At 42.7% G+C, this 24,228-nt stretch overlaps 2 protein-coding genes across 2 annotated transcripts; both read right to left on the reverse strand.

The window, feature by feature from the left end:
• Positions 1-407: 407 nt before the first annotated feature.
• LOC134442235 (complement C1q tumor necrosis factor-related protein 3-like) lies at positions 408-6,568 on the reverse strand. The gene is made up of 5 exons (XM_063192484.1): positions 6,461-6,568; positions 4,078-4,222; positions 1,583-1,779; positions 775-950; positions 408-674 (listed from the first exon to the last, which is right to left on the reverse strand). The coding sequence occupies exons 2-5, from the start codon at positions 4,219-4,221 to the stop codon at positions 604-606; spliced, it is 588 nt and encodes a 195-aa protein (XP_063048554.1). The 5' UTR covers position 4,222; positions 6,461-6,568; the 3' UTR covers positions 408-603.
• An 11,903-nt stretch (positions 6,569-18,471) lies between these two features.
• LOC134442236 (complement C1q tumor necrosis factor-related protein 3-like) lies at positions 18,472-23,866 on the reverse strand. Its single transcript, XM_063192485.1, has 5 exons — positions 23,758-23,866; positions 21,781-21,925; positions 19,379-19,575; positions 18,838-19,013; positions 18,472-18,737 (listed from the first exon to the last, which is right to left on the reverse strand). The coding sequence occupies exons 2-5, from the start codon at positions 21,922-21,924 to the stop codon at positions 18,667-18,669; spliced, it is 588 nt and encodes a 195-aa protein (XP_063048555.1). The 5' UTR covers position 21,925; positions 23,758-23,866; the 3' UTR covers positions 18,472-18,666.
• Positions 23,867-24,228: the final 362 nt, after the last annotated feature.

Consider the following 24,228-nt stretch of genomic DNA (forward strand, 5'->3'; position numbering starts at 1 on the left):
TATGCTGCTCATTGAAACTGTGCTGTATACTGTCAAATTTGATCTTTTGATGAATATTTACGAAATAACGAACTAATATTTACTGGTATGACCAAAGTAGAGTAAGCTAAAAATGCAGCTAAAAAATGTCTATTTCTGGAAATTCAAAATTGTAGAAAATGGAGATATATATGAAAAGTGCATTTTTTCCAGTCATAATGAACACTCAGAATTTGATGGTGGTGGTGGTCAGTATTCATGAAAAAGGTAACATTTGTCAATGGGCAGACTGTATGGCATTGTATCTGATGGCATATTAGAGCGGTTGGAGAGTGAAAAGAAAGGAAAGTTACAAGTGTGTGTTACAGTATAGGGTGAGTTGCTAATGTCACTGAATTCTTACTGGTGGTTTATTTGTGTGTAATGATAAGCCAACAGAGTTGGCAGGTAAAGAGATATTTATTTGATCATGACAGTGATTTACATTTATCATTTATCAAACAAATGATCTGCAAACAGAGTGGCGATGAGTTGTCATGGTGATGTTCTGTTTTGGTGTTCAGAGACGGAAGAGCAGGAAGCTGAATGGCGATGAGTTGTCATGGTGATGTTCTGTTCTGGCGTTCAGAGACGGAAGAGCAGGAAGCCACTGAAGGTGCTCTCATTACCGTCAGCGTCGTCCCAGAGCCTATAGCCTGTCCGTCGAAAACATTAAAACAACAAAAAACAACTTTCATATACTTGCAATTTGTAATTTGCAGTTCATAAAATACTAACTCACTGATGACACATTACCTGCCGGTATCATCATGTTCACCGCGTCTCCCTGCTCCAGCTGCACAGTCAGGCCACTGGACAGGTAGTTGGGGCGTCCGTCGGTGTCGTAGTCCCAAAGCCACACCAGCCTCTCTCCGTTCTTATTCAGCATGATATGCATGGCGCTCGAGTACGGATCGTCCCTGACGGTGAACCTGCAGTAGGGGGGGTGGGCGATATGGCAAAAAATGTCATGTCTATCTTTTGAAGGAGGAAACCAACGCACACCAGAGGTTTCGAGGTGCAGGTAGCGGGTAGATCAGTTTTTTAGAAGAAGATACAGCACACTCTTGTCCATCGTACTGCAATTTATTAAGAAAACAACGTTTCGGCCCTTATGGCCTTTCTCAAGTTTTTAACTTCTCAAAAAACTTGAGAAAGGCCATGCGGGCCGAAACGTTGTTTTCTTCATAAATTGCAGCACGATGGATAAGAGTGTGCGGTATCTTCTTCTAAAAAATTGTCATGTCACCATTTTTTTAAACTTAAAATGTCTATTTAAGTTGTTTTTTATCACGATCGTCCATCGAAAAAATTAAAGCAACAAAAATCAACGTTCATATGCTTGCAATTTGTAATTTGCAGTTCATAATGATGACACTCATAAATTGCACAATTAGAATACAATATTGTAAAGAATAAAAGTGAAGACAACAGTACAAGTAAGTACACATCACTCTAATACTGATAGTAAACATCCCCACTGCAAGACGATCTATTCGATGATACAATCTTGTACTGGATATCACGATTACGATTTAATATCGTCATATCGCCCACCCCTTACCTGAAGTAGTAGACCCCGCTGACTGGAGCAGTGAAGAAGCCAGTCTCGCTGCTGTAGGCCTCTCCTACGTTGGTGATGACTCTACTGAAGACCAAGTTCATGTGATCACTGCCAGCCTGGGTGAATCCCTTGCCCAGGCCTACTGAGAAGGCCACCTTGGTCTTTGCTGCTGCGTTTTCGGCCTCCAAAACCTTAACCTAGAATAGAATAGAGTAGAGAATAGAGAAGAGTAGAATCGATTAGAATCAGGGCTGTAATTCTCTAACACACAGTGCAGCAAGTGTTTCATTGCCACAGGTTTTTTTTTTTTTTGGGAAACAGAAAGGACGTTAAAAATAGCCGAATAATTTACACTTAGGATGTTTTGGGCACAAAACAAATGCATCAGAAACAGGTGGGAGCTGTAGGTCCAGAGTGTCAAACCGGGGATCATTGCCTTTTTAAAAAAATGTTTTAAAAAAGGTGCAATGTGTAAGATTTGTAGTTGTTTATTTCCGAAATTTATGTTGCCCAGTCACTAATGTTACCTTTTTCATGAATAGCCTACTTACCACCACCATCAAATTCTGAGTATTCTTTATGACTGGGAAAATTGCATTTTTCATTCATGAAAAGGGGGATCTTCTACATGGTCCGCCATTGTGAATTTCGAGAAATAGACATTTTTAGCTGCAAAAATATTTGTACTAGGGCCATACTAGAAAATATTAGTTCATTATTTGGTAAACTTTCATGAAAACATTAAATTTGGCAATAGGCAACCCAGGTTCAATGAGCAGCATAGTTGCAGTACCTTTTTTATTTAAAGGTGCTCTGTGGTGCACTGTGTAAGATGGTGGCCAGTAGGTACTTTAACTATGCTTTAGGGAGTAGGTACTTTAACTATGCTGCTCATTGAACCTGCACTATCTACAGACTACTTTGATCTTTTCATGAATATTTACAGAGTAATTAACTAATATTTACAAGTATGACCACAGTATAGTACGTTTTGCAGCTAAAAATGCCTATTTCTGGAAATGCAAATAGCAGACAATGGAGAAGGTTCCCCCTTTCAATATAAGAAAAGTACAATATTCCTAGGGAATAAAGTGACTAGACCAGGGGTGTCAAACTCAAATTGATGGAGGGCCAAAATCAAAAGCTGGAGTGAAGTTGCGGGACAAATATGTTTATTTTTTAAAAAATGGGCTAAAATTGTGCAGACACACACTTAATACTGATATCTAAATTTCACAGATTCCCGTCGTAGTTAAAATGTGCCTGCACATATTTTATTGCATTTGAGTATGATCTGTTTCACTTGCCTGTGCCCATTCAGACTCGTTAGACTGTTAGCGGTAGCATTTACCTCCTCCTGGCTGTATTACAGTACTAGTGTTAGCGGTAGCATTTACCTCCTCCTGGCTGTATTACAGTACTACTGTTAGCGGTAGCATTTACCTCCTCCTGGCTGTATTACAGTACTAGTGTTAGCGGTAGCATTTACCTCCTCCTGGCTGTATTACAGTACTAGTGTTAGCGGTAGCATTTACCTCATCCTGTGTGTATTTCAGTGTTAGCGGTAGCATTTACGTAATCCTGGGTGGCAGTACTAGTGTTAGCTGTAGCATTTACCTCATATGGGTATATTAAAGCGGTAGCATTAGCATTAACCTCATTCTGTGTGTATTTAAGTGTTAGCATTAGCATTCACCTCATCCTGTGTGTATTTCAGTGCTAGCGTAACCGTTAGCATTTACCTCTTTCTGGGTGGCAGTACTAGTGCTAGCGGTAGCATTTACCTCATTCTGTGTGTATTTCAGTGTTAGCGGTAGCATTTACCTCATTCTGTGCGTATTTCAGTGTTAGCGGTAGCATTTACGTCATCCTGGGTGGCAGTACTAGTGTTCGCTGTAGCATTTACCTCATATGGGTATATTAAAGCGGTAGCATTAGCATTAACCTCATTCTGTGTGTATTTAAGTGTTAGCATTAGCATTCACCTCATCCTGTGTGTATTTCAGTGCTAGCGTAACCGTTAGCATTTACCTCTTTCTGGGTGGCAGTACTAGTGCTAGCGGTAGCATTTACGTTATTCTGTGTGTATTTCAGTGTTAGCGTTAGCATTTACCTCATCCTGTGGGTATTTCAGTGTTAGCATTAGCATTTACCTCATCCTGTATGTATTTCAGTGTTAGCGTTAGCATTTACCTCATTCTGTGTGTATTTAAGTGTTAGCGTTAGCATTTACCTCATCCTGTATGTATTTCAGTGTTAGCATTAGTATTTATCCTGTACCTCATTCTGGGTGTATTTGAGTGTTAGCGTTAGCATTTACCTCATCCTGGGTGTATTTCAGTGTTAGCGTTAGCATTTACCTCATTCTGGGTGTACTACAGTGTTAGCGTTAGCATTTAACTCATTCTGGGTGGCAGTACTATTGTTAGCGGTAGCATTAGCATTTATCCTGTACCTCATCCTGTATGTATTTGAGTGTTAGCGTTAGCATTTACCTCATTCTGGGTGTATTTCAGTGTCCCCCTCAGCTCCACCACCATGTCTCGGAGTTCCTTCAGCTCAGCGGAGACGTCCAGCTCTCCACACTGAACTCCACACATGGAGAACAGCAGCACCAGCAGTGAGATGGCAGCCCTCATCCTAAACACAAAACATAACAAAAACACATAAAATGTTGACATGATCATCTACAAATGCTTGACGATCAAAGGCATGTTACAATGCCCCAATACAATACAGTGTACAGCAGGGGTACTCAATTAAATGTCAACGAGAGGGCCAGTTTTTCAAATTCCTCCCAGTAAAGGGGCCGAACTATACGTATGTATTATGGATGCCGACTGTCAATGAAAAAAATATGGGAGACTTCATTGAAATGGAGGGTCTGGGGGTCCTCCACCAGAAAGTTTTGCATTTCTTAGATGTAATTTCCTTCATTTTAACGTCCCGTGTCCCATTTCAGCACGATAACGGAACCCATACTTTTATCTCTAAATTCCGAAAAACGACTCTGTATTTCAAGGGTCTTGTCGGGGGCCAGAACCTTGCTGTCCAGGGCCGCCATTTGAATACCCTGGTGTGCAGTAGCCTCTATAGAGTAATGCAGCTGGAGCTTCCACATGGAAGTGAAAGCCCAACTAGGAAACTCCAACTCCCATTGTCATTGTGACACAGCACTCCACAGCACACAAGTGTTCACTGCACACTGCACACAATGAAATTGCATGTAAGCCTCACCCCAGCAAGGGGGCAGCCCCCAATGGCGCCCCAAGGGAGTGGTGTGGTGGGACGCTACCATGCTCATGGTACCTCAGTCATGGAGGAAGATGGGGGAGAGCACTGGTTAATTACTCCCCCCACCAACCTGGCAGGTCGGGAGTCGAACCGGCAACCTTTGGGCTACAAGTCTGACGCCCCTAACCACTAACCTATGACTGCCCTAAATAATAATAATAATAATTGTATTTGTATAGCACTGTATCAAACAAGGCATGCAACTCAAAGTCCTTAACAAAATGGGAAAATACATCATTGTTAGAGATGGATTTAAAAGGAGAGGTAGAGAGGAGAGGCAGAAATAGCAGGAAGGCAGAGGAAGAAGAGATAGATAGAGACTGTACAGTCATAAGGTCAACGTAGGTTAGGACCAGGATTCTTAGAGGCGTAAGGTCCATAGTGGCTGGGTACATGTAGCATCTACAGAGTTCCACATGACCCCTGCCACCCCCCCCCCCCCCCCCCCCCCCCCCCCCACCCCTCCCCCCCCCCCCCCCCCCCCCCCACACACACACACACACCTGAGGACCTGCCCCCACCGAATTGTCTGTGCACACCACTGTATGTATATTATATGAAAGGTAAATGAAAAAAAAAATTAAAAGTCAATATCTGAAACAAAAGGGAGGAAATAACTTGATATCACACACTATCACTCATTCCTTTTGTAATGCAGATAGGAACAAACAAATAATGAAACAAAAAATGCATGTAGGCTGTATATTCATTTAGACATAAACCTTTAAAAAGGTATGTAGCATATATCCATTTACTTTCTTGCTTTGAAACAGAATGTGCCGTGAATGTGCAGTGTCCCAAATGCATTTTTGCTCACTGCTATTATTCTGAGCACAACTGTATGTACTGTATGTAGGAACACTCCTGCCAATTTCAATATGGTGTTGTATTGCTCACACTACCCTTGACTTGTCAGTACCCAGTGACGCCGCAGTTTTTGGCTCAGCCCTTTCCGAGATATGAGCTATTCTAATGGGGGCAACTTTTGTTTACATTTCAAAAAAACATTTTTGTTTATTCCCAAAATAATCCAAAAGGTTATGCAACATCAGCAGACAGCTAGCAAACAGTGATGCTTTTAGGGAAAATATTTGGAGTTCAATGTTGATTTGTTGATTTAAAAAAAAATGTAAACAAAAGTTGCCCCCATTAGAATGGCTCATATCTCGGAAAGGGCTGAGCCAAAAACTGCGGCGTCACTGGGTACTGACAAGTCAAGGGTAGTGTGAGCAATACAACATCATATTGAAATTGGCAGGAGTGTTCCTTTAATGAAAAAAAAAACACTCAAACAACACCTACCACAGCAGACAGATTAATGTTTACAGCATGCAAACACTGTTCATATTTGGTAGGCCTACTAAAGCGACAGGTGGAGAGGAGAAGCGGCTGGAGGAAAGTCTGAAATCGTCTGACAATCAAACGCTGTGGTGACGACATGCATACACCCACCAACTCCCAACTCTGAGAATAGATTAATGGCAGTATTTTCTTTATCGCTCGACAAGAGTCTCACATTATCGCAGCACGTTAACGCCGATAACCGCACAGCACTAGATACAATATATTAGTGTGTTACTGTACCTTTAAGACCAGCCCGTGTGTCCCTTGCAGCAGCAGCAGCAGCAGGAGTAGGTGCAGCAGTCTGTTACCCTTTAGTGTGTCCCTTGCAGCAGCAGCAGCAGGAGTAGGTGCAGCAGTCTGTGGTCGCCCTCCTCTTATACCTTGCAGGGGTTCCCAACCTTTTACAACGTGGGGCCCACTCAAAATTATCACAAATGTTCAGGGCCCACCTCTGACCCAATTACGAATGAAACTCAAATAAATCAAGAGCAACACACGCCAAAATGTGATTATAATTTTTGGAAAATTATTTCAAGGCCCACTTGGAATACCTTCAGGGCCCACCATTGGGCCCCGGCCCATAGGTTGAAAATCACTGCCTTAGGACTTATGTAAAGAGTTTTAGGGTGACGTGAAGTTCGAGGACGCTGGTCAAATGTATTTTTTACAGAAACATGTGTGTCAGCTAACAGTGTTGTGGGAAAGTTAAAATCTGTTACAGGAGATGCACCCACACCCACACATACTGTAAACACAGGCATGCACACATGCACGCACATACACATTTTTAATACTTTTATTTGGATCTCATCAGAAAGACAAATTACAGATCCAAAAATTGCAGGACACAAATTTCATAGCAGTGACTGATGATCAGAACCATCATGTCGTAACATTACACTGATGTTGAATAATAGGCCTGGGTCAGAATGGACATAATCACTTTTAGGCTTCTTAGGGGTGAAGATGGCGCCTCCTCCGCCAGATTACTAAACTACTAATTATTGCAGAGATTGAACAGTATTTAGCGAGGTGTTTTTTAATTGTCCTTATACATGGGTTCTAATTTTTTGTTTTCCTTTGACTGCGCAAAACTAACTTCGCACAACTCAACCTCTGATTGTTGGAAATTGCTGTCTGTCAAAAAAAATAGCTAACGTGGTTGGCTGCAAGCCCCTCCTCATAACATCGTGTTGATAAACACTCGGAAACCCATGTATTAAGTCCTCAGAGCTCTCTCTCCACCCCCCCCCGCCCCACACACACACACACACACGTGTGTTTGTATCAGGGCTTCGAACCGGTTCAAGGAACGAAAACGAAAACCAGGAACTTTTTGTATTTTACAGGGAACAGAAACGAAACCGGAAACATTATTATTTTTTATGTTCTGGAACGGGAACACTTATGTAAAAATAATGGTAACCGGTTAATACCGGTTAATACCGTTCCTTAAACTAAAAAAAAAGTAATTATTTTCCTGCGCACGTTACCATGACGGCTGAGGTTCACGTCTTGTGTGACATCAGACATTCTCTGACTGAATGGAGAGAGAGCTGTAGATTACAAAGTCTTCACTCCACATCTTAATTAAGAGAAACCACTGTCATACAAAAGGACAGAGTTTGCATTGCATTATTGTAAGACATTGCAGGGAAGCGCGTGTAAAGCGCACCGACAATGTTTCGGCGTTATTGGGCATCCATGGCCGCTTCAAATATGCACAAACTCACAATGTCCATCATCGTGCTCCCCGTGACCCAAGTCAGCGTAGAGCGCACATTTTCATAATTGAGGTTTATTCTCTGCTTCTCCGCTTAGGTCGTCCCTGAATGACAAAATTCTGGAGGATATTCTTTTCATCCGCTTGAATAAGCAGTTTTGAATGTAGGCTGACTCATTTGCACTTCCGTCTTTCTTGGTTAACATCAGTTAGGCCTATTGGGAGTAATCAGCTGACAGGAACGAAATTAACCGTTCCGGGAACAATATTTTTTGGTTCTAACCGGTTCGGGAACGTCAATTTATTGGTGGAACTCAAAACCGGAAACGTTATAATTCCGTTTCTGTTCGGAACGGAACGTTTGGAAAAAAATAACGGTTCAAAGCCCTGGTTTGTATGCATTCACACACACACACACATGCGCGCAAGTCAGAGACGCCACTGTGCTCGCCCTCCTTTCCTTATCTCCCCCTTGTGTGTGTGTGTGTGTGTGTGTGCAGGTGTGTGTACTGTATGTGTGTAGGTGTGTGTATGTGTGTGTGCGCACGCACACGTGTGTTTTGAGTAACAGGTGTTTACTTTCTCACAAGATTGTTAGCTGCTGACACACATGATGTTTCTGGAAAAATACACTTGATAAGCGTCCCTGACCTGGTCTTAACGTCACCCTTAAAGAAACACTATGCAACTTTTTCATAGTCATGAAATGGCTTGGAACTCGGGGTTTTGCTTGACTGACCCGTTATGGCGAAAATGGGAATATTTCCATCACCATCTGGTGGTTCTGCTCCGAAACAGCACTTGCAGTTTTGCCTGGAGGCGCCGCGCCCTTTGTTGTTGTGGAATTTGTGGCCGCTAGGGGCGTCTAGATTTCTATGGTGTATGAGTGGAACGAATGAGAGACCCATTCCCCTTCGTTTGCTAACTAAGCAGCAGCAGCTCGCTGAAAGCTGGCTACTTGCTAGCTTATTGTAAAATATCACGCTGGCATGCAGTGAAAACAACGAATGGGACTGCAAATAAATCACGAGCTAACTGAGATGAAAGGTTTGGACAGGCAAATAAATCGCTTATGTGAACATTGGAAAAGGGCTTCAAAACGGAGAGACCCGAACGCCAAAAGAGCAAATATGTGTATTGTATCACTCATTCACTGCACTGGGATATATGCATTAGCATTCTCAAAGTCCACGCCACCTCGTTTTAGTTTACAAAGCTACACAAATGTATACGAGTTGAAATCTGATGGCGCACATTTTACTTGATGTCAAAGGACACAATCAGTCGAGCGAGGCTAAAAATGGTGTTGCCGATCAAGAGGAAACAAAACGTGATCTCTAGCCGGCTTATGGGTGTCCACTTTCACTTTCAACACCACATGATAAAAACGCGTCTTGTCACCTCGACTTGGAAATCAAATCTTTATTATTACAACAAAATAAGCAATAGCCTTTTGTCTCCTCGTTCTCCTAATGTACAGGTACTATATAGTTACTGGAAATGTGAAATAAAGACGGGGATATCTGCCGGGAACAAGTGGATCAAATAATAGTATTCATCTGAAGGAAGTGCAAACGTGATTGCAGTTGTGTGAAGTGAATAGACAAAGCCGCGAACTCATAAGTAAGGGGGAGAATCGCTGATAAAGCCCCTTAGAAGTGGAGAGAGCTGAATGCAAGGAAGGGAATCTGGCTAATTACAGAAGACGAAGAAATTTAATTCGCACATTATCTCGAAGCCAACGTCTGTCTAATTTAGTTCAATGCACATTTTCGGCAGAACCACTAGAGGCCGCCATAAAGTTGTTTACATCGGTGTGTTTATGTCAAAGTTGCATTGGATATCTTTAAGTCCTTACATGATTCTAGGGTTATGCTGTGTGTGTCCACATGCATGCATGTGTGTGTATGTGCTTCTGCGCGTTTAAGGGCATGTGTGTCTGTGTGTGTGTGCGTTCTTGGTAACATATTATGATGGTTTGACATATAGGCAACATATGTTTTCTTTACATACTGTATAGACTCTTTCAAAGGGAGGTACCGCCAATGGCAGTGTTGCCAGATTGGGCTGTTTCCCGCCCAATTGGGCTGCTTAGGATGGCAGTGTGAGGGTAAAAATGGCATTTAGTAGAAAAACCCGCCCAATTTTTGCCATAGAAATCAATAGAATTGCGCAGGATTTTGTGCTTCTAGGCGGGTTTTGAGTATTTTTTGGGCTGGAAATCATCGGCATCATCTGGCAACCCTGACCAACGGCGCGGACATCCAATGTAAGTCCACAGAACGTGTCCGACACTGTTCGAATACATGAAAACAAACCATGCCTTGCATACAGGGTCGCTATGTAAGCGCGGCACATGTCCGCATTGCCCCTTGCAAATATAACTCAGGTCTATTTTCCTGCACGGACGTCCGCGTTCATTGTGCAGGCTCCATTCAAAATGAATGGCTGCTGCCCGCGGATAGAACCTGGACGTTGGCTGTGCAGTGTGCAAGGCAGCCCGCGAACCTCTCGGACTCGCACTGCTCATGGAGAAGTTAAGGAAATGTGCATGTACCGTCCTGCACAGAGTTGTCACCACATTCACAAACACACTCTACCCTGGATTTGGGTTAAATCCTACATCAGTGAGGCTGTCGAGAGGCCCATATAGGTAAACAATGCTCCCGTGGGGCAGTAGGCGCACACACACACATAAACACACACACACATAGGCACAAACACACTGGCATGCACACACACACACACCCTGTGTGCATGTACCGTAACGGCAGCGCAGAGTCACAATTATGTTGAAAACAGTTATTTTGTCACTAAAAATGTGGCTATGTCTCAAATGACACTTTTGTCAGTGCACTGCACAGTACTCACAGTGCACTGAGGACTTTAGTGCATAGTGTCATGAAAAAATTGACCACTATGCTCTGTGCCCTCGCTGGAAGTGACGGCTGAGCATGGCATTAGCTCGCCAAAATATGAGTTGGCTACTGTTTACAATGCACAGCGTCTGGTGCTTACATTTCACTAACCCCAAATCCGAGTTCAAGTCGGTGAGCTGCGCTATTTGAAGACACAGATCTGTTCCATCAGTCTTGCTAACCTGAAACTCAGCTGAGTTGCCGCGGTAATTTATACTCCAACTCAAACCTGGTACCTCCCAGGTTTAACACCAAGCTAAATTAATCAGTGTTACAAAAAAAAAGAACCTGTGGGAAGCAATGTCACAACCGGCACGTTCCGCTTCATTCCCGCCATCATGTTACGAGATCAAAGTGAACCAGTCTCACTATTTTAATAGTCTATGGTGTGATAAGGTACGGCGACGTATTGCTGCCAGGCACGTAAATAAAGTTTGACCCAGTAAAATGTAATAACGTGAAATGTTTTACGTTATAACGTGGTATTTATGGGTGAGCGGTTAGGGCGTCAGACTTGCATCCCAGAGGTTGCCGGTTCGACTCCCGACCCGCCAGGTTGGTGGGGGGAGTAATCAACCAGTGCTCTCCCCCATCCTCCTCCATGATTGAGGTACCCTGAGCATGGTACCGTCCCACCGCACTGCTCTCCAAGGGGCGCCACTGAGGGCTGCCCCCTTGCATGGCTGAGGCATAAATGCAATTTCGTTGTGTGCAGTGTGCAGTGTTCACTTGTGTGCTGTGGAGTGCTGTGTCACAATGACAATGGGAGTGTATTGTGTGGTAATTTGTAACATTCAATGTTGGAAAAACTGAAGAACAAATGGGCATTGCTGTGAATGATGATGAAAACAACAACCAGGAGACGTCCACCGGAAGACAGAAAAGACATTATGCACCGCATAACAAATCTGCAGAAAAGAAGACAAGAAAAGTGGAGGGGATGGATTCACGAAGGCAAACAAGTCAGAAAACGCAAAGGAGGAGGGACAAGGACCCTTGATGTACCCAAAGAATCAAAGAAGGCGGGCATACTGCAGTATGCCAAAGACCTTTTCTTCCCAGATGGAAAAAATAAGCTTGGAAAGTTTGAAACATTTAGCCATGACATAGTAGATTATCAGGAAGAAGCTATTTTTGGTGATGCTATTACAGTTGGGGAACTCTACAGCAGCGGTTCCCAACCTATGGGTCGGGACCCAAATTATGGGTCGCCAAAGATCCACAGGGGGTCGCGGAGCCCTCTTGATTTCAAGGGGTTTCATTTGAAATATATATAGCCCATGTTGAATAAATTACAAAGCATTTAACTAATAAATGCATAGAAGCAACAAATTGTAAGAGCTACATTAAACATTTATTCTATATTTGACCAAAGACTAATTGAGGAATAAAATAACTAGAATTAGTTTTCACAGGAAACAGAGGGCATTTTGTGACTCCGTCTCGTGTGGGCGCTCGCGTGGTTGGGTCACCAAAGCTTACAATAGTAAAAACATGGGTCCCTGAAGAAAAAGGTTGGGAACCACTGCTCTACAGCATACTAAGAATGGGAGTTTTGAGATTCTACCTGTGCACAAAGATTCCAAAAGATCAGGATGCTGAAGAATGTGTCGGGGAAGAATCAAAGATGAACGAAGACATACAGAATAGCATGCATGAAGAGGATGAGCTGCTTCTTCATCCTGTCTAAACACATCTGAGGTGATGATTGGCACTTTTGTCGGGGAAGCCATGGCTGGCCAACTAGATGACACCTTGTTATATAAACCTGACCTGCAAGTCAATGAGGACATTGCAGTCATATCAGTCCTACTTCCCAGTGCAAGCTCAGCACTCATCATTCCAGACACTGCAAGTCACAACTCACCCAGCAGGTCTAGCTCCACAAGTGCAGCAAACATTGCTGCCGAGTCAACAGCTATAGATGATGTAGCAGGCACCTCTACAGATTCATGTGTTATAACAATTAAACTACACAGGGTCAATCTTCTGGAAGAGATGATAGCCCAATTCAAGGATTCAGCACTTCTCAAGTACTCCCTTCGATACACGTACATTGATGAGAGAGGAGCCGACCACAATGGTGTCTCAAGAGACGTGTATGCTGCATTTTGGACACAACTTCTGGACCACACAGCTGAAGGGGAGGACCTGAGGGTTCCATCTCTGTGTCCTAAATGGCAAGGGGAGGAATGGAAATCCGAATCCTACTCAAAGGATTTCAAGACCATAGCTATTTTCCCTGTCGCTTATCCCCTGCTTTCGCAGTTTCACTCATTTTTGGTGAGAATGAGGTCTCACATGATGTGCTTTTTGAAAGTCGTCTTCTGTTTGTTAATCGGTCAGATAGGAAGTTAATCACTACTGCCTTAACCCTATTCAGACTGGGCTTTTTTGGCATTCCTGGGCCTGGGGGGGGGCTCTTTTGACCCCCCCCTCATAACTAATGAACGGAATACGGTATGACCACCAAACTTTGGGGAGATGATCTACATATGGACATCTATGAATGACATAATTTTTGTGTCATTACCTGGTATTATGACGTCATTATGACATCATCTGTTTATAATACCCAAAATCTCGCCATAATGTATTTTCCATCAAATGTAGGTAATGCACTTAAATTTTAATGATTATATGCTTCAGACCACTTTAATGCTCACAAAGCTGTCTGATGGTAATGGAAATAACAAAAAAATATGAAAAAGGAACAATAATGAGACTTAGATCAGTGATTTTCGGTCAGACATACCTGTCAGAAAAAATGTTGCCATGGCAACAGCAAAAATGATAAACATAATCTTTTGGTACTAAACTGTAGCCAACTAAATGTTAGGAAAAGTCACCAAGTTTCGTAGTCATAGCGTAAGTCGTTAAGGAATTATACTACATCAAAGTTGGTGCGGGCACTTTTAGCCCCCCCCCCAGTCTGGATAGGGTTAAAAGAAGATCTTTCAGACGACGACAGGGATGAGCTGATTGACCTGCTGGACCGTTTGAATGTGACAGCCCTTCCAACCCGAGACAATTTGAAAGGCCTGCTTCTAAAGGTGGCACACAAACAGCTGATCCAAAAGCCAAGATATGCATGCGAGAAGATGTCCTTAATTGCTGGTGCCTCAATGAAAGAAGCATTCGGGAACACACAACAAGTTCTGCTTATGTACGAAGACAAAAAGCCAGAGTTTTCGTTTCCTGAAACAGTACATTAGGGCATTGGATGATATTGGTCTGAGAAGGATGCTAAGGTTCTTGACAGGGTCGGATGTTGTCTGCGTTGACAATATTGACATCATGTTTACACCTTCAGATGGAGTTGCACGGCGGCCTGTAGCACACACCTGCGGCTCAGTTCTGGAACTGCCGTGGACATATGCCTCCTATCCTGAGCTACACACCGAATTTGACAACATACTGACCAATAATGCTTTGTATGAATTTGGCTTTGCGTAAGTTAACCATGATATAGTTTATCTCATCTGATAGTGGAGGATTATGGGTATGTGTATTTGAACATCTGAAAGGAATGGTTTGAAAGTTAACAGTTCTATCAGCATTTACTGTATTTTTTGACTTTTTTTCTTTTTTTAAGCTAGTTTTACCTGTAACTCGTTTTACCTGTTATAGTAACGCCAGTCATAGTATCTTGTTGGCTTGAGAGCTGTTGCTGAATATATTTTAGACAATCGGAGCGCAGCATTTTATGATCTGTCAAATTAAAACAAAGCAAGCCTGTTTTCATGTGTTCATGAGTTTTGAAGTCCAGTCAGCTCAAGAGATAAATTGAATTCTTAACTGTTGATATGTTCCCAGAAAGCACAATGTGCTTTAGTCCTGTTGTGACAACTTCTATGTAATATGTATGCATTATGAGCTCAGAGGGAGAGCATTGTGGCACTATATGGTTCTGAGAACCAGGTTCTCTACTCTTATGTTAAACTACATAATTCAATTGAACTGACTTGTACACACTTGTACGTCCCATTCTTTCATTGATTTCAGATAGACCATAATATTATGCTGAGAAACACAACAGCTTTTTGTGTCTAGGTTTATTCACTTTTATGAAAACAGAATCAAAGAGGTTGAAGGAAACAAGCACAATAATAAACTTAAGGTTGTTGTGTGCCCCCTTGTGTTGAGAAACATAACCACTCCTTGATTTGAACACTACGTTGTTAAACAATACCTTATTACAAATAGGCCTACATTTTACTGTATTTACCTGTCTTAACAACACTTACTTATTGAGGATATTCAGGTGACAGCACTGCATGCCCACTACATTGTATGTTCCGGAATATTACGAGAGACATGTCGGGTATTTTAACTGGATTTAGGGCAGGAATTCATGAATAAATGATCAAGTAGAACAAAACAAAAACATGGTGATTGTGCTTTAGATGTCCACCATTCATTATCCTTAGCAGTTAAGATACAGCTATCATGAGATTACTGTATGCCCAAGTTTTTAACTCATTGGCTGTCATGGGCGGCGAATGACGTCATTTCAAATAGTCACGCCCCCTGCCTTTGGTGGCGTTCGCCGACTTTTACGTTTTTTTTACAGCTAGGCCTTGGGGGTCATCTCCCCTATGTCCTGTAAAAAAATCAGACTTCTACGCACTCGGGAAATGATCCTGTAGGTGGCGTAAGTGTCATGTGTGCCTCAGTGTCATAACAGTTTGCAAAGATCGGTCTAGTTAATGTGAATGGACCCCATCTGATCACTTAGGTGGCAGTAGTAGCCTCCCTGATGAGTTTACACCATGAGGAAGACCTACAGACTTCATTTGCAACTTAATGTGTAACGAAGAAATCAATCTTCACAAGAACTGTGCTCTTGTCAGAGCAGAGAGCATGAAACAACATGGGACAGCAGTGTGGTTCCCATTCCAACTGTGGCTTTATATTTAAAAAAAGAAGAGAGAGAAAACCGATCACAGCTAACATTTAGCAAGGCGGGGTAGGCTATTTGAAATCCTGCATGCATGCTATCGGGACTAACTAGCCTTTTTGATTGTGCATGCATGCTATCTGCTCTGGAGAGCTAGCTGAAACTTTAGATATGTGAGTGAATATGCATGCTGCTAGGAATGTGGGACGGTATCCGATCATCTAGATGGCAGCAACTTTGTTTTGTTTGATGTGATTTGTTTACACGTCAAAGAAGGTGTAGTAGGCTATATAAACCAAGACGCAAAGAAGGTGTAGTAGGCTAAATAAACCCAGACGCATAGCAAAGAAGGTGTAGTAGGCTAAATAAACCCAGACGCATAGAAGGTGTAGTAGGCTATATAAACCAAGACGCATAGCAAAGAAGGTGTAGTAGGCTATATAAACCAAGACGCATAGCATGATGCTCAATCAGAGTAGCAGCATGGCCAGGCGTAGTCATGGACTGAAGCAGCTCACCTTGGAGGAAGCTTTACATGGAAGACGTTCACCTTGGAGGAAGCTTTACATGGAAGACGTTCACCTTAGAGGAAGCTTTACATGGAAGACGTTCACAACCTGGAAACTCACGCGAGTTAGACAGCGACAGTGATGATGACTCTACGACTAGTTCCGATTTCAGTGAACCGGACCCCGACTCCTCTGACGAGTGGATACCCCCAGGCTCTGGGACTAATAGCAGACCCTCCTCTCCCCTTAGCCGGAGATCGCCCTCTCCTCGGCCAACAAGGTGACATGGCGATGGTAAGTCATTTGACTTTTTACGCGCTTCATAACTCTGTTTGATTGCTACACTGACCACTGTGTGCTCTTTTCTGTGCACTAGTTAGCTCCACTGTTGAATTTTACGCAAGATCTTTTGAATTGCAACGGTTTAGTTATGTGTTGACACTATGGCTTAGACTACATTTCTGCCTGCAAGTTAGCCTAGTTAATTTTTTACCCTAGGACGCGCGTCCTATCTTATCGTTTTGGAAACGCCTTTTGATTGCTTGCATGGTCGTTTTTCACCACTGTAATGCATTGTACACAGGCGCCATCAGTCTTGCCTTTTACCGTTTCAATTGTGGTGTGGCAATTTTATATTTCTGTCATTCGTACATGTAGATCCTGCACCCACCACGCGCAGTCAGCACCCCTCTACATCAAGTAGAGAACAACGACATGCACGTCACCCCTCCCTTGCCCTCATGCGTGCGACCAAAACAAAGAAGAAAGGTGAGCTCTTCTAGTTTTCCCTCTGTGCATCCGTTAGCTCCACCTGTTCAATGTTAGGCAGCATCTTTTGAATCTCAATGTTTTGACTTGTGTTGTTGATATGGGCAGTCATGGGTGAGCGGTTAGGGCGTCAGACTTGCATCCCAGAGGTTGCCGGTTCGACTCCCGACTCGCCAGGTTGGTGGGGGGAGTAATCAACCAGTGCTCTCCCCCATCCTCCTCCATGACTGAGGTACCCTGAGCATGGTACCGTCCCACCGCACTGCTCCCCATGGGGCGCCACTGAGGGCTGCCCCCTTGCACGGGTGAGGCATAAATGCAATTTCGTTGTGTGCAGTGTGCAGTTTTCACTTGTGTGCTGTGGAGTGCTGTGTCACAATGACAATGGGAGTTGGAGTTTATTATGGCGAGTGCGTTTCTGCCTGCCAGTTAGCCAATATCATTTTATTTTACCCTAGCGTCTTGTGTTATTGTTTTGAAAACGTCTTTTGATGGCTTGGTGTTCGTTTTTCATCGTTCTTGTCCATGGCACATAAGCGCCACCAGTCTTCCATTTACGCACAATAAGGTAAATATAGGTCGCCCCAGTCATCTGCAACTTCGAACGTAGGTCGCCTGACGTCTCCAAATGTTTTACTTTTCTAAGCTTTTGTGGTATCGGATGCAATGCCATGTTACGGCTTGTTGGTTTGGGGTGCCTTGAAATTGTTCATGAATTGAAAGGGTGTCTCGCCTAAAAAAAGATTGAGAAACACTGCCCTAAGGGGACGATGAGAGGGAGAAAGCTCATAAGGGGCGGTGCTTAGTTGCCATTGGGGGTCACTGTGGTAGTTGATTTTTATTCTTTAATACCAATGGGGCATTTTCATGCTTCTGATCAAGTCAAGGGGGTGTTGGTGGGCTTATGATGACGCCCAGGGGGGCTTTTATTCTAAAAAGGTTAAAGGTACACTGTGCAGGAAATGGTCAAAAAAGGTACTGCAACTATGCTGCTCATTGAAACTGTGCTGTATACTGTCAAATTTGATCTTTTGATGAATATTTACGAAATAACGAACTAATATTTACTGGTATGACCAAAGTAGAGTAAGCTAAAAATGCAGCTAAAAAATGTCTATTTCTGGAAATTCAAAATTGTAGAAAATGGAGATATATATGAAAAGTGCATTTTTTCCAGTCATAATGAACACTCAATGAATAACATGAATATGAATAACATGAATAACACATAATGAATTTGATGGTGGTGGTGGTCAGTATTCATGAAAAAGGTAACATTTGTCAATGGGCAGACTGTATGGCATTGTATCTGATGGCATATTAGAGCGGTTGGAGAGTGAAAAGAAAGGAAAGTTACAAGTGTGTGTTACAGTATAGGGTGAGTTGCCAATGTCACTGAATTCTTACTGGTGGTTTATTTGTGTGTAATGATAACCCAACAGAATTGGCAGGTAAAGAGACATTTATTTGATCATGACAGTGATTTACATTTATCATTTATCAAACAAATGATCTCCAAACAGAGTGGCGATGAGTTGTCATGGTGATGTTCTGTTCTGGTGTTCAGAGATGGAAGAGCAGGAAGCTGAATGGCGATGAGTTGTCATGGTGATCTTCTGTTCTGGTGTTCAGAGACGGAAGAGCAGGAAGCCACTGAACGTGCTCTCATTACCGTCGGCGTCGTCCCAGAGCCTATAGCCTGTCCGTCCACAAAATTAAAGCAACAAAAAACAACTTTCATATACTTGCAATTTGTAATTTGCAGTTCATAAAATACTAACTCACTGATGACACATTACCTGCCGGTATCATCATGTTCACCGCGTCTCCCTGCTCCAGCTGCACAGTCAGGCCACTGGACAGGTAGTTGGGGCGTCCGTCGGTGTCGTAGTCCCAAAGCCACACCAGCCTCTCTCCGTTCTTATTCAGCATGATATGCATGGCGCTCGAGTACGGATCGTCCCTGACGGTGAACCTGCAGTAGTGGGGGTGGGCGATATGGCAAAAATGTCATGTCACCATTTTTTTTTAAACTTAAAATGGCGATTTCGATATTTTTTTTTTTACGATCGTCCGTCGAAAAAATTAAAATAAAAAAAACTTTCAGAGTTCATAAAATGTTAACACACTGATGACACTCTCTTAAAGTGCACTATTGTAATGCAATAATGTAAAGAATAAAAGTGAAGACAACAACACAAGTAACTAGACATCACTATGATACTGATAGTAAACATCCTCACTGCAAGGCGATCTACAGGATTTCTCCACTTTGGCAGATTCGAGACAATCTTGTACTCGATATCACGATTTAATATCATCATATCGCCCACCCCTTACCTGAAGTAGTAGACCCCGCTGACTGGAGCAGTGAAGAAGCCAGTCTCGCTGCTGTAGGCCTCTCCTACGTTGGTGATGACTCTACTGAAGACCAAGTTCATGTGATCACTGCCAGCCTGGGTGAATCCCTTGCCCAGACCTACTGAGAAGGCCACTTTGGTCTTTGCTGCTGCGTTTTCTGCCTCCAAAACCTTAACCTGGAATAGAGTAGGGTAGAGTAGAGTTGAGTTGAGTAGAATACAATTAGGGCTGTAATTTAAGCATGTTAATTAGATTAATAATTACACTGCAAACTAATGCATTGTCAATCAACTAATTAAAATGAACACAATTAATTACCAGCTTGCCTCTTTGATTATCCTTCAGAATTATAGCATAGAGCTACTTTCTCTACCACACAGTGCAGCAAGCGTTTCATTGCCACAGTTTTTCTTCTTTATGACTGGGAAAATTGCACTTTTCATTCATGAAAAGGGGGATCTTCTCCATGGTCCGCCATTTTGAATTTCCAGAAATAGACATTTTTAGCTGCGAAAATACTTGTACTAGGGCCATACTAGAATATATTAGTTTATTATTTGGTAAACTTTCATGAAAAGGTCAAATTTGACAATAGGCAACCCGGGTTCAATGAGCAGCAATAGTTGCAGTACCTTTTTTGACCATTTCCTGCACTGTGCACATTTAAAGGTGCACTGTGTAGGATGGTGGCCAGAGTAGGTACTGCAACTATGCTGCTCATTGAAACTGTACTGTCTACAGACAAATTTGATCTTTTCATGAATATTTACTGAGTAATGAACTAATATTTACTAGTATGACCACAGTGCAGTACGTTTTGCAGCTAAAAATGCCTATTTCAGGAAATGCAAATAGCGGACAATGGAGAAGATCCCCCTTCAATATAAGAAAATTACAATTTTCCTAGAGAATAAAGTGACTTGATCAGGGGTGTCAAACTCAAATTGACGGAGGGCCAAAATCAAAATCTGGAGTGAAGTCGCGGGACACATGTGCACAGTGCACATATTCTGTTGCATTTGAGTTTGAGTTCTATTGCATTTCACTGGCCTGGGCCCACTCAGACTCCTGTGATGAATAAAATATATGTTCAAGTATTAATATGCTATACATTCATGATATATGTGGGCTAACCGTAATACACATTTGAAATTATCTTGCGGGGCAAATAAAATGATCTGAGTTTAAAATCCCTGGACTAGATTGATAAGCAGCAAAAGTGTTAGCGTTAGCATTTACCTCATCCTGGGTGGCAGTACTAGTGTTAGCGGTAGCATTTACCTCATCCTGGGTGGCAGTACTAGTGTTAGCATTAGCATTTACCTTATCCTGGGTGTATGTAAGTGATAGCGTTAGCATTTACCTCATTCTGGGTGTATTTAAGTGTTAGCGGTAGCATTTACCTCATCCTGGGTGGCAGTACTAGTGTTAGCGTTAGCATTTACCTCATTCTGGGTGTATTTAAGTGTTAGCGGTAGCATTTACCTCATCCTGGGTGGCAGTACTAGTGTTAGCGTTAGCATTTACCTCATCCTGGGTGTATTTAAAGTGATACTGTCCCATTTTTGGAAATCAGCTTATTTTACACCTCTCCTTGAGTTAAAATAATAGGGTTTTACCGTTCTCCTGTACTTTCAACCGTTCTCTGGGTATGGCAGTGCAAATTTTACCTCCATGCTAGCAGTTACAATTGAGTCCTATGAGACCAGCTCACGGCTAACTGGTCTCATAGGACTCAATGTTAACTGTTAGCTTGGAGGTAAAATGTGCACTGCCATAACTAGAAAACGGTTGGAAGTACAGGAAAATGGTAAAAGCCTATTATTTAACTCAAGGGGAGGTGTAAAATAACCTTATTTCCAAAAATGGGACAGTATCACTTTAAGTGATAGCGTTAACATTTGCCTCATTCTGGGTGTATTACAGTGGTAGCGTAAACGTTAGCATTTACCTTATCCTGGGCGTATGTAAGTGATAGCATTAGCATTTACCTCATCCTGGGTGTATTTAAGTGATAGCGTTAGCATTTACCTTATCCTGGGTGTACTACAGTGGTAGCGGTGGCATTTACCTCATTCTGGGTGGCAGTACTATTGTTAGCGGTAGCATTAGCATTTATCCTGTACCTCATTCTGGGTGTACTACAGTGTTAGCGTTAGCATTTACCTCATTCTGGGTGGCAGTACTATTGTTAACGGTAACATTAGCATTTATCCTGTACCTCATCCTGTATGTATTTCAGTGTTAGCGTTAGCATTCACCTCATTCTGGGTGTATTTCAGTGTTAGCGTTAGCATTTACCTCATTCTGGGTGTATTTCAATGTTAGCGTTAGCATTTACCTCATTCTGGGTGTACTACAGTGTTAGCGTTAGCATTCACCTCATTCTGTGTGTATTTGAGCATCCCCCTCAGCTCCACCACCATGTCTCGGAGTTCCTTCAGCTCAGCGGAGACGTCCAGCTCTCCACACTGAACTCCACACATGGAGAACAGCAGCACCAGCAGTGAGATGGCAGCCCTCATCCTAAACACAAAACATAACAAAAACACATAAAATGTTGACATGATCATCTACAAATGCTTGACGAACAAAGGCATGTTACAATGCCCCAATACAATACAGTGTACAGCAGGGGTACTCAATTAAATGTCAACGAGGGCCAGTTTTTCAAATTCCTCCAACTCCCATTGTCATTGTGACACAGCACTCCACAGCACACAAGTGTTCACTGCACACTGCACACAACGAAATTGCATGTAACCCTCACCCCAGCAAGGGGGCAGCCCCCAATGGCGCCCCAAGGGAGTGGTGTGGTGGGACGCTACCATGCTCAGGGTACCTCAGTCATGGAGGAAGATGGGGGAGAGCACTGGTTAATTACTCCCCCCACCAACCTGGCAGGTCGGGAGTCGAACCGGCAACCTTTGGGCTACAAGTCTGACGCCCCTAACCACTAACCTATGACTGCCCTAAATAATAATAATAATAATTGTATTTGTATAGCACTGTATCATACAAGGCATGCAACTCAAAGTGCTTAACAAAATGGGAAAATACATCATTGTTAGAGATGGATTTAAAAGGAGAGGTAGAGAGGAGAGGCAGAAATAGCAGGAAGGCAGAGGAAGAAGAGATAGATAGAGACTGTAGAGTCATAAGGTCAACGTAGGTTAGGACCAGGATTCTTAGCGGCGTAAGGTCCATAGTGGCTGGGTACATGTAGCATCTACAGAGTTCCACATGCCCCACACCACCACACACACACACACACACACACACCTGAGGACCTGCCCCCACCGAATTGTCTGTGCACACCACTGTATGTATATTATATGAAAGGTAAATGAAAAAAAAAATCAAAAGTCAATATCTGAAACAAAAGGAAGGAAATAACTTGATATCACACACTATCACTCATTCTTTTTGTAATGCAGATAGGAACAAACAAATAATTAAACCAAAAATGCATGTAGGCTGTATATTCATTTAGACATAAACCTTTAAAAAGGCATGTAGCATATATCCATTTACTTTCTTGCTTTCAAACAGAATGTGCCGTGAATGTGCAGTGTCCCAAATGCATTTTTGCTCACTGCTATTTTTCTGAGCAAAACTGTATGTACTGTATGTAGGAACACTCCTGCCAATTTAAATATGGTGTTGTATTGCTCACACTACCCTTGACTTGTCAGTACCCGGTGATGCCGCAGTTTTTGGCTCAGCCCTTTCCGAGATATGAGCTATTCTAATGGGGGCAACTTTTGTTTACATTTCAAAAAAACATTTTTGTTTATTCCCAAAAACATCCAAAAGGTTATGCAACATCAGCAGACAGCCAGCAAACAGTGATGCTTTTAGGGAAAATATTTGGAGTTGGCCTATGTTGATTTAAAAAAAAAATGTAAACAAAAGTTGCCCCCATTAGAATGGCTCATATCTCGGAAAGGGCTGAGCCAAAAACTGCGGCGTCACTGGGTACTGACAAGTCAAGGGTAGTGTGAGCAATACAACATCATATTGAAATTGGCAGGAGTGTTCCTTTAATGAAAAAAAAACACTCAAACAACACCTACCACAGCAGACAGATTAATGTTTACAGCATGCAAACACTGTTCATATTTGGTAGGCCTACTAAAGCGACAGGTGGAGAGGAGAAGCGGCTGGAGGAAAGTCTGAAATTGTCTGACAATCAAACGCTGTGGTGACGACATGCATACACCCACCAACTCCCAACTCTGAGAATAGATTAATGGCAGTATTTTCTTTATCGCTCGACAAGAGTCTCACATTATCGCAGCACGTTAACGCGGATAACGGCGCAGCACTAGATACAATATATTAGTGTGTTACTGTACCTTTAAGACCAGCCCGTGTGTCCCTTGCAGCAGCAGCAGCAGCAGCAGCAGGAGTAGGTGCAGCAGTCTGTTACCCTTTAGTGTGTCCCTTGCAGCAGCAGCAGCAGGAGTAGGTGCAGCAGTCTGTGGTCGCCCTCCTCTTATACCTTGCAGGGGTTCCCAACCTTTTACAACTTGGGGCCCACTCAAAATTATCACAAATGTTCAGGGCCCACCTCTGACCCAATTACGAATGAAACTCAAATAAATCAAGAGCAACACACGCCAAAATGTGATTATAATTTTTGGAAAATTATTTCAAGGCCCACTTGGAATACCTTCAGGGCCCACCAGTGGGCCCCGGCCCATAGGTTGAAAATCACTGCCTTAGGACTTATGTAAAGAGTTTTAGCGTGACGTGAAGTTCGAGGACGCTGGTCAAATGTATTTTTTACAGAAACATGTGTGTCAGCCAACGGTGTTGTGGGAAAG

Source organism: Engraulis encrasicolus, unplaced genomic scaffold, assembly GCF_034702125.1.
Source record: "Engraulis encrasicolus isolate BLACKSEA-1 unplaced genomic scaffold, IST_EnEncr_1.0 scaffold_131_np1212, whole genome shotgun sequence".
Taxonomy (NCBI): Eukaryota; Metazoa; Chordata; class Actinopteri; order Clupeiformes; family Engraulidae; genus Engraulis; species Engraulis encrasicolus.

What these genes read in the sequence shown, in the direction of transcription:
- LOC134442235 (XM_063192484.1), bottom strand. Translation starts at nt 4,221, where the DNA reads ATGAGGGCTGCCATCTCACTGCTGGTGCTGCTGTTCTCCATGTGTGGA. An exon ending in AGCGGGGTCTACTACTTCAG is followed by an intron (nt 951 to 1,582) that starts GTAAGGGGTGGG and finishes CCCCTACTGCAG; the next exon opens with GTTCACCGTCAGGGACGATC. An exon ending in GAACATGATGATACCGGCAG is followed by an intron (nt 675 to 774) that starts GTAATGTGTCAT and finishes TTCGACGGACAG; the next exon opens with GCTATAGGCTCTGGGACGAC.
- LOC134442236 (XM_063192485.1), bottom strand. Translation starts at nt 21,924, where the DNA reads ATGAGGGCTGCCATCTCACTGCTGGTGCTGCTGTTCTCCATGTGTGGA. An exon ending in TCAAATACACACAGAATGAG is followed by an intron (nt 19,576 to 21,780) that starts GTGAATGCTAAC and finishes ACTCTATTCCAG; the next exon opens with GTTAAGGTTTTGGAGGCAGA. An exon ending in GAACATGATGATACCGGCAG is followed by an intron (nt 18,738 to 18,837) that starts GTAATGTGTCAT and finishes GTGGACGGACAG; the next exon opens with GCTATAGGCTCTGGGACGAC.